General features: G+C 43.5%; 1 protein-coding gene and 1 long non-coding RNA gene across 2 annotated transcripts in view; both read right to left on the reverse strand.

Annotated features, from left to right (window-relative positions):
- Nucleotides 1-6,294: 6,294 nt before the first annotated feature.
- LOC117514252 lies at nt 6,295-9,448 on the reverse strand. Its single transcript, XR_004561843.1, has 2 exons — nt 8,948-9,448; nt 6,295-7,469 (listed from the first exon to the last, which is right to left on the reverse strand). It is a non-coding gene; the product is annotated as an uncharacterized LOC117514252 (long non-coding RNA).
- A 204-nt stretch (nt 9,449-9,652) lies between these two features.
- Nucleotides 9,653-15,203, reverse strand: part of LOC117514251 (glutamate receptor ionotropic, NMDA 2D) — a 290,532-nt gene continuing 284,981 nt past the window's right edge. Inside the window, 1 exon segment of the mRNA XM_034174620.1 lies at nt 9,653-13,158. Within this exon segment, the coding sequence (XP_034030511.1) occupies nt 9,955-13,158 (3,204 nt within the window). The 3' untranslated portion in view covers nt 9,653-9,954.

Genomic DNA, 15,203 nt, shown 5'->3' on the forward strand with positions numbered 1-15,203 from the left:
ACATTCCAGCCACAAACAGCTGGAACGTGTGTGTGCGCACAGTTGTTCCTGCCGGGTGGAACGTGGGCACAGCCATTCCAGCCACAAACGGCTGGAACGTGCATGTGCAACGTGCATAAGTAGTTAAAGTAGCTGATAAAATGTTCTTGCCACTATAGCTTCTGTATGAAGATGTTGCTTTTCATCCCACACATGGACGAGTCACATTCAGCTCATCAGATCTTTAGTTAGTGATTCGTTCAGATATTGTCAGCGTTAATGCAAAACATCGGATTTGGGAAGTTGGATTTCAATTTCAATGTATTTTCATTTATATAGCGCCAAATTACAACTGAGTTGCCTCAAAGCACTTCACACAGGTAAGGTCTAACTTTACCAACCCCCAGAGCAACAGTGGTAAGGAAAAACTCCCTCTGAGGAAGAAACCTCAAGCAGACCAGACTCAAAAGGGGTGACCCTCTGCTTGGGCCATGCTACAAACATAAATTACAGAACAATTCACAGAACAATTCACGGACAAATATACAAGAAATGCTGTTGGCGCACAGGACAGGAGGATCGCCAACACGAATACAACTCCCATCTCTAGATGGAGCTGCACCTTAAACAGAGAGAAAAAAACAGAATCAGGCATCAGAAAGACAAAAAATACTGTATAATTTGCCAGCATTAAACAACAAGAAAAACAGAGAAATACGAAGGTGATCGCCGGCCACTTGCCCTAAAGTTGGATAAAGTTGGAACGCTGACAGTATGGAAACAACGCAAACGATGAGTAACTGTCAAGACAGAAAGCAAAAAGGAATACAGACGAATTGAGGTTGTCGTTGGGATTCCTTCACGTTTTTCAGCAGTTTGAAAATTCTGACTAAGCGCCAGCTACAGGAACAAAGCTGGATGACGATTAAAGGTTGTCTCTGGCAGTCAATTTAAGTCCAGATTTCTTGTTTCGTTTGGGCTTCAGTGTCCTTCGTTAGTGCCATGTGACAGGGGCTTTGGATGCCATTACTCCACAGATTCTGCCAAGATAGACTGAACTAATTTTGCAGGATAAGCATGTCCAGTATTTGAATGGGAGATTTGGTTGCTTTGAATACCCATGTTCTTCTAGAGTTTTTGTTTGTTATGCTTCTGACCGACATGGGATAATGTTTATGACCAGAAAATTGAAGGTCTTCAACTTGCAGTTGTGAGGTTTTACTGCTTTTGAACAAGTCATTGTCCTGAGGTGGATTAGATTTATTCAGTTCAGCACTTTTGTGTAAATAAGCTGTTTTTATGGCTAAAAGTGACTAAAGCTCCTCTCACACAGAAAGTGTGTCCGTCATTTCGTAGTGGCAGTGTGTTAACGCTATACTTGCCAGCACTCACCGCCAGTACCAGTGACTGCCGGTGTCATGTGTCTGCTGCATGTGCACAGAGTTCAGTGTTGTTTAATATAGTGCATCATCTATTGCTTCCTTTCTGGTGTTATATCAACTTTGTCTTAAATTTTATCATGGATTTGAAGTTTCTAACAATCTGGTGCTTTCCAGCCTGTCACACAGAGGTCATGTGTGTGACCTGTGAGGGGTGACCACAAGATGAGCGTACTTGAGCGGCAAGTGCTTTGACCATAACACTCATCCCTAGAGTGCTGGTGTCACGACCAAACGGTCCCCTCTAAAAATTGTTCCATCCTCCCTTCACTGCACATGTGTCTGAGACTGACACGCTGTGTCTGACTCTCTACACCCAAAGCGATCAAATGGATTAATGGGATTATTAACCATCAGATGACAAAGTAAAACCTCTTAAATCATTCTAAAGTCAGTTTTAAGCAGAAACAAGGCAATAATTGGTGAGTCGCTACTGATGCTCTGAAATGACATAGGCACAGCAACACGCCAGACTCTGACGTGCTGCTGTGGTGCTCTGATTGGTCCTTCATCTTTTATTACGAAATAATGCTGAATTTATGTGGAAATGATTGCTGTACAAAAGCTTTAGATATCTGTCGCTGAGACAGATGATGACTGGAGTGCAGTTTTAAGCAGAAACGAGGTGATAATTGGTGAATCGCTGCTGACGCTCAGAAATGATGCTGCTGATGCTCCGAAATGACACATGTGCAGTGAAGACAGGTGGACCGATTTTTAGGGATGGACTGTTTGGTTGGTGACACCTGCTATCGTGTGGCGCCATGTGACGTGTTTGATGATAGTGGTGAGTACTACACGGGCCTCTAAACTCCACAAATATCCTGTCTACGTGAGAGTAGCTTCAATCCTTTGCTAATTTTCATGCTAGCCCTATTGATGTCCTAGCCATGTGCAAAAAGTACCCGAGTCCAAAAAACATAATTGGTGCTATCTCACAGTTAAGGTTCCAAAAATGTTTAAAACCTGTCTGCAACAAAGATTAGTAAGAGATGCATAAAAACAACAAAAGTTTATGTGACTGATTTTATGACAGTTATATTTTCAGGTTTCACTTCATCAAAATGGACAATTTGTGACTTCAGTACTTTTAGCACCAGGGTCTGCACATTGTTTTGTATATTGACACCAAAATCAAAAAACAGGCAAAACTCTGCTTGGACAGCATCTTGAATTTGGCACTACTGGAAAAAATTGCCTGTTACAAATAACATAATGGAAAACCAGACTTCAAACAAGAAAAACAACACTATCACAAAATGGAAAAATGCTAGGTAAAGCAAACCCCTGCCTCACCACCCAACAAATATTGGCAAATATTGGCTTCCAAAGTTTTCAGTCCATACAGTCAGCAACTGCATGGTCTCTTTAGTTTCATGGTGAGCTCTTGGGATGTCAAACCTTCTCTTGCAGAGCTAAAAAACCTTAACTTGCTGTGTAGATGCAATAATTCAGAAATACAGTTGGACACTCAACTGTGCCGTACCTGATATGTGACAAATAGAACTTTAAATGTACATCTAACATTCACAGAATGACACTTTACTAAAATAAAATATTCCCTGCATTTTCTTTAAGCAAGGACGAACCATCTAGACGAGTTACGGTTCCTTGAACCAAGATAAGTGCATTAAAAAAATGAAAATAGTCCAAACAAGAGAACACAAATGCATGGATTAATGTCTCAGCAAATCAGACAATTACATAAAGGGATAGGGCTACCTTCTTGTTAAGAGGCATTCATCGTTAACGATGAGGTGTTGCAGCATCATGACCACAGAATTAGAAGGAAACACAGCACCGCATTAATTAAAAAGAATCATATTTTATGAAGCAATTCTCAGGAAGTAAGTGCAGCACTGACCCTTCCACCCCACCCCAGACAGACAATGTCAAATAAACTATCACATTGAATTAGGGCATAAACCAGACTAGTTTGGGCTAGGAACATCACCCTTTCTAACATCTCACTTTAGCAACCTGTAAGTAGGCCGACAGTGCTGGCGACGTTGCTTGAGCAGAACTGGGCCTTGTATAACACTGACAACACGCACACTGGTTTCTGTGGGTATATGCACCCTGTCACTGTCACAAATCTGCAGACAGTACAGAAAGATTTTCATGGTGCAACATATGGACCTAGTGAGGATAATGTGTGGCACACCTTTTACTTCCTTGATATAATAATTCATGGCCATTTCAGCCATTGAGGACCCTGTTTGAATTCTGGAGCACCACACACATTTCTTCCCAGGTCAGAGGTCAGCAGAGAGAAAGAGGACGAGCTTGAGGCTGCAGATAATTGTACATAAACTCAGGCACTGGACTGCTCTGAGTCACACTGCACTAGGCTGGACCTGAACATTCAGTGGATATAATTTGTCCAGTACATCTGATAGATCAAAGCAGATGAGGACAACACAGTAAGTGAAAAGAGAAGCTAATCGGCAAACTAAAGTCAATTGAAACAGACGATTAAACACAAACTGATGGATCAGAACAGGCAAGATCGTGCAGAGCAGAGCACAGTCCTTTGCAGCAAACCCATGAGGCACATCAGGTCAAAACATAAAAAAAGCAGATGAAAAGAAACCAAATATTTGAAGATTGGATTTTCTAAAAATTAAAGTAATGCACATAGGGCCTGATTTACTAAATTTTTGCATGCATGCAAATGTGTGCAAACTCCATATCACCTGTCAACGAATGAGTAACATGACCACTAATGATGCGTGCTGAGGATTGTGTCTTTCAAATGAGCAAAATAACACATACTGTCCATTGAAGACGTTTTTCCTAATGAATATGCAATTTGTGGTGGCTCTATCTGAATGCACAATACACTGGGAGGAAAATGTGCAAATATGTTAACAGAGCACACAGTGTGATTTATCAAGTCCAAAAGACATTTACAGGACAACGATTGTGTCTGTATTTTGCAGGGAATGACGTAAGCACGTCTGTAGTCCCACTGTTGTTGAACTGTGGATGTGCATAAATCTGATTCAAAGTCATTTCCTGTGAGCTATTTGGGGTATGCATTTCTTTATTTTCATTCAATAATCTTCTTTAACATGGAAAACACCACAATTAAACATTAATTTATAGTAAATGGACTGCATTTATATAGCGCTTTTCCATCTGCATCAGACGCTCAAAGCGCTTTACAATTATGCCTCACATTCACCCCGATGTCAGGGTGCTGCCACACAAGGTGCTCACTACACACCGGGAGCAATAGGAGGTTAAAGGCCTTGCCCAAGGGCCCTTAGTGATTTTCCAGTCAGGCGGGGTATTTGAACTCATGATCTTCTGGACTCAAGCCCAACACCTTAACCACTAGACCATCACCTCCCCTATAGTGGCTTACTCATAAGGAAAGGAAACTACACATTCACAGCCTACAGAATATTAAATGCAACATATATCAAGTCTTCCCAGTTCTCTTTTTGGAAATGCATTTCTACTGTTTTTTTTTTCTTTTTTCTTAGGGCCAGGCATGGGGGCTGAAAGAGCTATATACATATAAAACATACACAAATCTATATGATTCTCAATCTGTGTTGCATCCTCTCCAGTTATGTGAATGTGAAGAGAATATATTATCACTGGATTTAGCACCTTTTGCATGAAACCCACCCCCACCAAAGAAACACACATATGACAATATCTTTATCCAGCAGTTTACTACTACTACTACTATATATAATAATAATAATAATAATATTATTATTATTCAGAATATCCTACCTCGCAAAAGTATACAGACACAAGGAATGGACAATGAGTCTATTTACAGCAGGGTAATTTAATTGAATAAAATAAACATTATTATTATTCCTTATTAGTATTATTAAAATCATTATTTTTATTCCTCAGGGGATATTCAGTGAATTAGGGTTGGTGCCACACATAACACACCTCCCATGAAATAGCAGACAAACCTTTTTCAGGACACATTCATTTTCATTTTGGTGAATGTTCAATAAATAACATTTTCAGTTAAAATGTATGCTTTTGAGATATTGTGCGCATACCAACATCATGTTACCACTCGCTGTCATTTGCACACTTATTCTGAATAAATCAGCTGCAAAAAAAAGTAAATCAGTCCCATACTGTGCATGTGTGTGTGCGTGTGTGTGTGTGTGTGTGTGTGTGTCTGCGTGTGTGTACGTGCATAGGATAATAAGATATATTTTAGGCTTTAGATGGCTGGTTAGAAAAATTTGGATAAAGGTGAGTCTCACTGACTGGGTAACATACGGTAACTATGCATGCACATCAAACTCTGTTTGTGCAGCAAAAACACAGAGTGAGGAAAGACAGAAGCATCATGCTACAGTAGACCACTACACATGCTTACCGACCAGCATATACGGTCAACATAAAGTATGTTCACTAATAGAAACATGCAAAAATCACACCAATGTTTGCACTGATTCCAGGGTATTTCAGCAATATTAAGCCCTTCTGTCAAACATGCATGGCAGCATGAAATGTTGATACAAGGATTAGCTCACTTCAAACACTTCATCACAAACCAGTCCAGTCTAGATCAGCACAGGCAGCAGACACGTCACCGCTTCTCCAACGTAAGAATTGAAACATTTCACATCCCATTGATTAAAGCCAGCCTGGGATGAAGGGAGCAGAGCTAATCTTTGACCAGTGCTTTGGGGACAGTGAAGGACATTATGCAATATTACCCAGCAGGCACCAGGTGGTGGCGGTGCAGAGGACACCATGGCAACGCCATGAAAATGCCACGGCAACGCCATAGCAACTGCGGCCTCATTTGCTCACTGGTGGTGTGGTACAGCCCAGACTTGCTACAGTGGCGTGGTCGTCAGATACACACTTCAGTCACATCAGTAACAGCAACATTTTTCATTAATTATGTCACCAGTCAATTAATTGATCATCAGCAGCAACAATCAATCAAACGGAGCAAGAACACAGTATCTACTGGTCTCTGTTTTTTTTTGCTAAGTGAGAGACAGGAGTGAGCAGATTTAAAAAGAAATTGAACATAGAAAAAAAATCAAGGGTCAATGGATGAGTTAATTAATGGAGATGTTGTTACAGCATAGAAAATGTAGAGTATGTTCATAGCTTAATGAGAAAAAAGGCAGAGAGTTGCAAGAGGAGAGCAAAAGTAAGAGAGGCTGCATGAGAGAACGATACTGATGCAAAAAGTGTCAAAAAATAATGTTAGGTAGTACAAGAGGAGTGATAGACTGATAGAGTAGATACAGATGAATTGAGTTTTGACTTTTACTTGTCTTTTTTGTCACAGGCACTAATGTCTTCACAGTCATAGGAGGAATCAAAATTCAAAAATGATTTCAGTGTCTAGAATTGCTACAAAGCTAAAACATTTAGAACTATTTCATCTAACACTTCCTCCAAATATACCAAACTTTAATATATATACCTGCATGTATATATATATATGTATATATTTATTTGTACATATATATTTCTTTATAGATAAATGATAGAATTCAAAGGATGACTGAATACAATAAAATATCTCAGTTATATCACAGTATAACATGGTACATTCTCAAAAACATAGTATATTTTAATATATTGTTTTTTTCTGAGCATAAAATAAAATAAATTAAATCAGCTAGAGGGTTCTTAAAAGTCACTTCTGTTCATGCAGTCACAGACTTGAGTATTAGCATGTCAAACAGAACCAGTAATGAGCAGGTTTGAGCCCTGTCGATGGGTTGAAAATGACTGTGTTCCACAGTATAAGCAGTCAATCTGCTGAATTCCGCTGTTGGGGTGCAGAGCAGAGCGAGCTTACTACCTACAGAGGTGGCTGCCCTGAGTCCTAAGCATTTTCTACAGTTAAATCAGACAGATCTCTCACCAAATATCTTAAATTTCATTCAGCTAAACATGCATTGTTTAAGGGGCTTTTCAAAGATGGGAAAACGGCAAAAACACGTGTACAAAACATGATGTTTTTAAAAATTGCCTGACATAGACCTTGAAAAAAGCAATCCAAGTGCAGGTTAAAAACATAGTCTGTCCTCACTGGGAAAAAAAAAAAAATAGAGTTAAAAGGGGAACTGAGAAGGTGGACTAACCCTTCAATCTGTGACAACATGCACAATTACGACGCACAGTCCCTCTCACAGCAGATCAACCCTTTCTCCGAGCCATTATAAAGAGCATCCAAAAAGCTACGAAGTCTAAAAGTTTTGTTGCTACATCGTGTCAAAGCTACATTCGACTACCATAGAAGAAGAGCTGGGCTGTGGCTGGTCTTAGTGTGAGAGATGAGGTGGGTATGATATGAAAACATTATGCGTTACAGCGTTGGCGGCGTTGACACAGCTTACACTCCAGATGGCTTTTGGCACAGCTCGTAGTATTTTTAGTCACTTTGGTCAGCCAGAGCCAGGGGCTGGGAGTACAACTCCTAAACACAGCTGCTAAGACATGGATTTAACTAAAATCGTTAAACAACTGACTCAGGCTGAAGCGATTGTTCTCACTTTAAAATACAGGAAAATAAAGATTGCAAGGTCCCGTGTCACAGCATCACTGTCGCTGAAAAGATGGAGATATTGCTCAAAGTGAAACAGTCATCTGGTTTTCTTGATAGCAGGAGTTACTACGCCTCATCTTGAGTCCAGACCTGGTTAGAGAATGTGTTCCGCAAAGTGCAACTCGAGTCATTCACAGTTTCTTGTTCCGCCAAAGCTCAAGATTGCTTTCTCAGGTTTAATATCTGACACTTTGCAATTTGAACCTTGGTTACAGTGAATTTTATTTGCTCATAATAGCAACAGTGGTTAATATCAAGTTTTTTTTTACACATATCAGCAACGACTGTTACTTGTAGATTGTGCAGTTATAGTTGTAGCACAGATATCTGAAAAATATGAGTTGTGCTTCATATAATTATCCATCGTAGAGCCTTTACAGTGCACTGATACTCTTTAAATCAATAAAAACTGGCAACTTCCATAAAAGCAATAAGTTCAGAGCTGCATATCCCTTATTTTGTATCATAAAGTAGCAATTATTAAACTCTCCAAAAGCTGCTTGCACAATTGCCTCCAAAGCTTATTAATATTATGCAGCCATCTAGTGCCAATTAAAGATATTGCACAACTCATCCCCTTGATCCACTTTAATGATAGAGATTTATGTGTTCATCCATGAAAAAAAAAAAAATAGAGATGGGACTCGAACTACAAAAAGACAAATGACTTGAAATCCAGTCTTGCTTAAAAACTCTTGAGTGGAAATTTGGCACTGTTACTGTATCATTCCCTCTTCCAACACAAGCCACATCCAGCCTCCTTTTTTATAAAAAACACAAACACAGTGAAATAAATATACTGATACAATAAAAACAGGAATGGAAACAAAAGCCTGAATAGAAAAGAAAAATAAAAAACAAACATGAAAGAAAATCTGCTACATGTTTTTTTTTGTTGTTTGTTTTTTCCTATTGTTTTGCTTTGAAAGTTCAGTATATTCAAATACTTTTTGTACTCAACTGTGTTCGAAGTCTGCTTGGACCAGACATGACAAGCAGAGAGGAGAAGAAGTAGTTCCTGTCAGATCTATTTGGATAAAAGTTTTCTTTTTAGGAAAACATGACATCACAGAGATGGACTTGGGTAGAGCTAGATGGATGTGATGATGTCATAAGGTCAAAGGACAAATAAATAATACTGTCCTTGGTGCCCAGTAAAAGGTGATCAGTCAGAATGCGAGAGAGGCGAATGCATTGCTTTATATATCAACTGATTTACAAAAGGAAAGAAAAGGGGCAAGTCCCTCCAACACAATGAAGCAGTTCATCAATCCAGTTCAAAAGCCAGCAGCCAATCAGGACAGGGAGCCAAAGTCTGTGCACCAAACACAGCAGCATTTGGGAGACGGCGGGTCTCTCCATATCCCCCCGAAGAGGTTTCTCAAAGCCAGAGGGAGGGAGACGTTCTGAGCTTGTATCAGGGAGTGTGTGTGTGTGTGTGTGTGTGTGTGTGTGTGTGTGTGTGTGTGTGTGTGTGTGTGTGTGTGTGTGCGCGCATTTGTGTACGCACAAACATGACATCTTTACTCACAGTTTTGGAGAATACTCTTATCCATAGTTGTGACTTGGGGAGGGGAGAAGAACTGAAGATGACATCACAAAGCTCAACTCTGAGCGGAGGAGGACTTCTGGAATTTCTGTCCCCAGTGATGCAGACTCACTTTCACTCTCATCATCATGGGAACCATCCAAACAGATGTAGCTCACCCTGGTGTGTCGTCTCACTGTCGCCTTCACAAGGACACGCACAATTGCACGGGTAGCAGTAATGTTGCTCTCGCGCAGAGAAGTGCTTGCAGTGGAATTACTGTCCGTATTAGTTCCCGCTGTGATGGATGCTAATTCATTACCTGTGGTCACCAAGGCAACCATGTCTTTTGTGTCATCCCTGGCTTCACCTGCAACAGCATCATGGTTCTCAAATGGTGTCATGCTTTCTCCCACGTCTCCCTCTCTCCGCTCCCCCTGTCATACCTCGCTTTCCAGGCTGGAGAAGTGGGCAGACCCTCGGCGTGAACACAGGCTCTTGGCTTTGAGTGGCAGGTGAGGGGAGTAAAACCTCCGTGGCTGTGGCACTGAGCGCAGTCTCTGATACTGGAGCTTGGCACTTGCCGAGCATTGAGCTTGGCCCTGGCCTGCCATCCCTACCCCTGCTGGTGGTGAGACAGAGGATGAGGAAGGAGGAAGTGGGATGGGCATTGGGAGAGAGGTAGGAGACATAGACGGCTGCTGGGGTGGTGACGGAGAATGCTGAGGCGGATGGTCTGTGGGCTGTGTGCTGAGACTGAGGTTAGATTGGCTGCCTGATTTGGCCTGACTAGAATCTGGTTTTGGGGGCAGAGGCTTGGATCGAGAGCTCCCGCTGAAGCTGTGGCAGTGGGGAAGAAGCTCTTCCTGGCTATGAGAAAGTGCCTTAGACTCTCTTTTGGAATGGGAAGTGTGCGAGCGGCTGTGGTGATGTGGGTAAGGATGGGGCTGGGAGTAAAGGCTACAGGAACACATGGTGAGTCGTCTTGATTCCTGGTCACCTCTGTTCCTAGCTCGGCCCTTCCTTTTTCCTCCTCCACTCTTGAACTTTTTCTCTCCCTTTACAGGGATCTTGTCCATAGACCAATAACGTCTGGGTAGAGGGAAAGCTGTGGGTGGGGGTGGCCATTGCGATCCAAGTCCTCCACTTCCTCCCCCTGACCCCCAACCAACACCTGGTCCAGAACCCCAGAAATCACCAGTAATCCAACCCTCTGCCCGGGTCCCAAGTACGGAATCATCCCGACTGTTGACACTGCCGCCTTTCTCTCTGGAGGGGTAGGTACCAAAGAACCATCCTCCTCCACCTATCCCCCCTACTGTTGTGCTGCTTCCTCCTGCACCTTCCTCCCAGTATCTTTCAAAACGTCCAAACTCCCCTGACGAACCCTCATCTGAGTAACTGTCTTCTACCCTAACCCTGTCCCTCTCTGATTCAGATACTGCACCTCTACCTGTTCTCCTTCCCCTCTGTTCTGCATGCTCCCTGGCTCTTTCTCTCTCATCTTGTTCCTCAACATCATCATCATCATCATCATCCTCAGAGTCCCACTCATGGAAGGACAACCCTTCTCTTGTTTCATGTGCTTTCTCTTTTTCATAATGCAGTAACAAAGGACGGCGCTCTCCAAGTCGCCCACTATCTTCTCTCTCTGTCCCTCCACTCCGTCGTTTGGAGTTTGGCAATAGTGGATGCAGTGATGTTGACGGAGTATTAGAGTTCTCTCCTCTTCCATTAACCCAGAATTTGACTGATGCAGGGAATTTGTTCAGGTTGGGATATCGTTTACTGGGGGTGTGAAGTTTGGAACGAGAACGTGAGGATTTGGGGCGCCTTTCCCTACTTCTGCTGTTCTCATCCTCTTCCCTGTCATTGCCCTCCTCCTCGCCTCCCTCCCTTCTGCCTTTCTCCCTTTCTTCTTCCCATGAATCCCGCCCCTTCTCCCCAAATGTGCTCCTATATTGAGCAGAAAATGAAGAGTAGTCTTGTTCTTCCCTTTCCCCTTCTGCTTCTCCCTCTCTCTCTGGCTCTATATCTCCCTCTTCTGGCTCAGAATGTTTTCCCCCAGTAGGTTTCTTCCTTTTCTTTATCTTTAATGCTTTCTTTTTCTTCTTTTTCACCTTCCGTCTCTTTCTTTCCCTTTCTCTCTCTCTTTCCCTTTCTTCCCTTTTTTTCCTCTTTTTGCTCTTTTTCTTCTTCTTCTTCTCTTTCTCCTTCTCTTTTCTTCTCTTCTTTTCTCTTTTTTGCCTCTCAGTATCTCCACCCCTATCTCTTTCTCTCTCATTCCAGCTTGCCCACCACTCTTGGAGCTGAGAGAGTTGGCTTCCCACTCTTTCTCTCTCTCTTACCCTTTCCCTGTCACCCCAAGATGTGCGTGGTTTTCTGGGGGGTATGGGTGGTGGAAGTCGCCCATGGCTGAAGGACCGAGGCCGAATGATTGAACGTTCTCTCATCCTCCCCCTTCCAAGAAGGAGGCTGGACTCTTCTGTCAGCTCCTCATCTTCATCATCATCCTCACCATCGAGCCCTCCAGTCCTGTCTCGTGTGCTCCTGGAGGAGCTGTAAGAGTAGGTCGGTGAGGTAGAGCGAGAAGATGAAGCAGATGAAGACGTGGATGTTGATGAAGTGGTTGATGAAGCGGATGAGGAGCTATAGTGTAAGGATGCAGAGGGAGATGAGGGGCTGTAGGTTGGGCTGAGGGGTATTGGCACAGGAAGTGAAAGTGGTGGAGAAAGGGGGCGTACCCTCCTTCCTCCTCCCTCCCTCACACCATCTCTTGCTCCTGCCCTTCGTCCCAAAGGCAGAATGTTCTCATACAGTGGTCCTCCTGGCTCTTTGGGTTTCTTGGGTCTGCGCTTCTTCCAGATGGATGAGGGGAGAGGGGGAGAGGGATGTGGTAGTGGAGGTGTAGGTGGAAGTGGGGCCTGACTCTTAGAAGTCACCCTGGGAGTGCAAAGAGATTTACTGCCCCCTTTCCCCTGACCTCCACTGCCATCTCCCACTACCCTCTTCCCCACCCCATGGTCTATGCCTTTCTCTGAGTAGAAGCCCACACTGGCTGGAGGAGGCTGGGGGTGGCCCCTTGGCATAGTCTTGGGGGTCTGGGACCCTGCTTGCTGTTCCATGCAGGGCCCCAGTCCCTCAGGGTCAATGGGGCCATAATATCTTTTATAGCCATCAAGTCCCCCTCCTCCTCCACCAGTTGAAGCCCAGTTTGGAGGAACTTTCTGAGAAAAGGGTCCCATGTCAGTGATGGCTCCCCTTACAGCCATAGGGTTGGTGGCTGTAGCCGATTTAGGCAGCCTCCAGCGATCCACCACAGCCAGTCTGCGGTCTGGGCGGGGCAGGAAGGTGGAACAAGGGAGCGGTGCACCTGAAATTGGTGTGTTAACAGGACCCAGCACTGTGCCAGAATGTACCACGGTGGGAGGAGTGCCTGGCAGAGGTGTTTTGTAGATGGGCTGCGGTTGCTGTTGTTGCAGTGGTTGCTGCTGCTGTGCCAAGGCAATAGCTGGGTTGGACAAAGACACTGACACATGTGCCTGTGATGGGACTGTCAGCAACGCGCTATGATGATGAGGAGGCAAAGATTTAACGCCACTCGGTGCCGTTTCATCTTCAAAACTGCAGCAGCTGTACATGCCCTAGGAGAACAGAGGAGGACAAAAAGAAATTAAAGACTTAATACAGAATCAAGGCTTATTCACACAGTTGTTGGAAAAATAAAAATCTAATTCCTAAGGGGAGGCAAAGCCTCTCCAGAGGTGGCAAGATTTACCAAAACCCCAGTAAATGGAAAAGGACCGCTGAATGTTACTGCTTGCATGAATGCCTAGATTAGTGTTGCATCCTTGTGGTCAGCTTCTCCTTCCACTGGGGAATTACATTTCTTCCTGTTACATTCACTGTAGGTGCCACAGGTTCATAAGAAGGCAGGCACTATGTGCCTTCCCCTTCAATGCCAGAACTACTGTCAATACTGTATCACAGACGTGTGCTGAAAGAAGAAAGAATTACTGTATTTTTCAAGTCTTGTGTTAGTCATTGAACAAAGTCAATCACAGCTTTCTTTTTTTCTGTCCCTCTCTGTTGGGCACACCTGCTCTCAAACATTAAAAAAGGAGAGGAAAATCCAAGAAGATATTTCATGCATTTGGAGGAGAAATATGTCATCCTCCTTGTGGTCTAACTCCACTCAAGAGAGCAGCCCCCAAATGCAGTCATGTGAATTCATGTAAAGAAGCAACCAGCTTTAAGGAGACAAAAAGTGTTGACCAGGTGGATCAAACTGGCTAGCCATGATACACCACTTCTGCTCCAGTGCAGCATTTTTAATACTTTTGATTTTCTGTGAGTTGTAAGATATAACTGACATTGGTACAATGCATCTGGAAAGTATCCACAATGTTGCAGTTTTCCCATATTTTGTTATGTTACAGCCTTATTCCAGAATGGATAAAATTCATTTTCTCCTCAAAATTCTACACACAGTACCCTATAATGACAATGTCATGTATATAAGTATTCCCACCCTTTGCTATTAAGCTCAAAATTGAGGTCAGGTGCATCCTGTTTCCACTGATCATCCTTGAGATGTTTCTACAGCTTAATTGGAGTCCACCTGGGGCCAATTCAGTTAACTGGACATGATTTGGAAAGGCACACACCTGTCTACATACAAGGTCCCACAGTTGACAGTGCATGTCAGAGCACAAACCAAGTATGAAGTCACAAGAATTGCCTGTAGACCTTCGAGACAGGATTGTCTCAAGACAGAAATCTGGACACAGGTACAAAACATTTCTGCTGCTTTGAAGGTCCCAGTGAGTGCAGTGGCCAACACCATCCGTAAATGGAAGAAGTATGGATCCACCAGAAGTTTTCCTAGAGCTGGCTGTCCATCTAAACTGAGCGATCGGGGGAGAAGGGCCTTAGTCAGGGAGGTGAGCATGAACCCAATGGTCATTGTGTCAGAGCTCCAGCATTCCTCTGTGCAGAGAGGAGAACCTTCCAGAAGCACAACTATCTCTGCAGCAATCCACCAATCAGGCCTGTATGGTAGAGTGGCTGGATGGAAGTCACTCCTTAGTAAAAGGCACATGGCAGCCCACCTGGAGTATACCAAAAGGCACCTGAAGGACTCTCAGAGCATGAGAAACAAAATTCTCTGGTCTGTTGAGACAAAGATTGACCTCTTTGGTGTGAATGTCAGGCGTCATGTTTGGTGGAAACCAGGCATCATCCCGACAGTGAAGCATGCTGGTGGCAGCATCGTGCTGTGGGGATGTTTTTCAGCAGCAGGAACTGGGAGACTAGTCAGGATTGAGGGAAAGATGAATGCAACAATGTACAGAGACATCCTGGATGAAAACCTGCTCCAGAGCGCTCTTGACCTCAGACTGGGGTGATGGTTCATCTTTCAGCAGGACAATGACCTTAAGCACACAGCCAAGAATTCAAAGGAGTGGCTTTAGGACAACTCTGTGAATGTCCTTGAGTGGCCCAGCCACAGCCCAGACCTGAATCCGATTGAACATCTCTGGAGAGATCTGAGCTGTGGACCGACGCTCCCTATCCAACCTGATGGAGCTTGAGAGGTGCTGCAAAGAGAAATCGGCAAAACTGCCCAAAGATAGGTGCACCAAGCTTGTGGCATCATATTTAAGAAGGCTTGAGGCTGTAATTGCTG

Source organism: Thalassophryne amazonica, chromosome 7, assembly GCF_902500255.1.
Source record: "Thalassophryne amazonica chromosome 7, fThaAma1.1, whole genome shotgun sequence".
Classification (NCBI taxonomy): Eukaryota; Metazoa; Chordata; class Actinopteri; order Batrachoidiformes; family Batrachoididae; genus Thalassophryne; species Thalassophryne amazonica.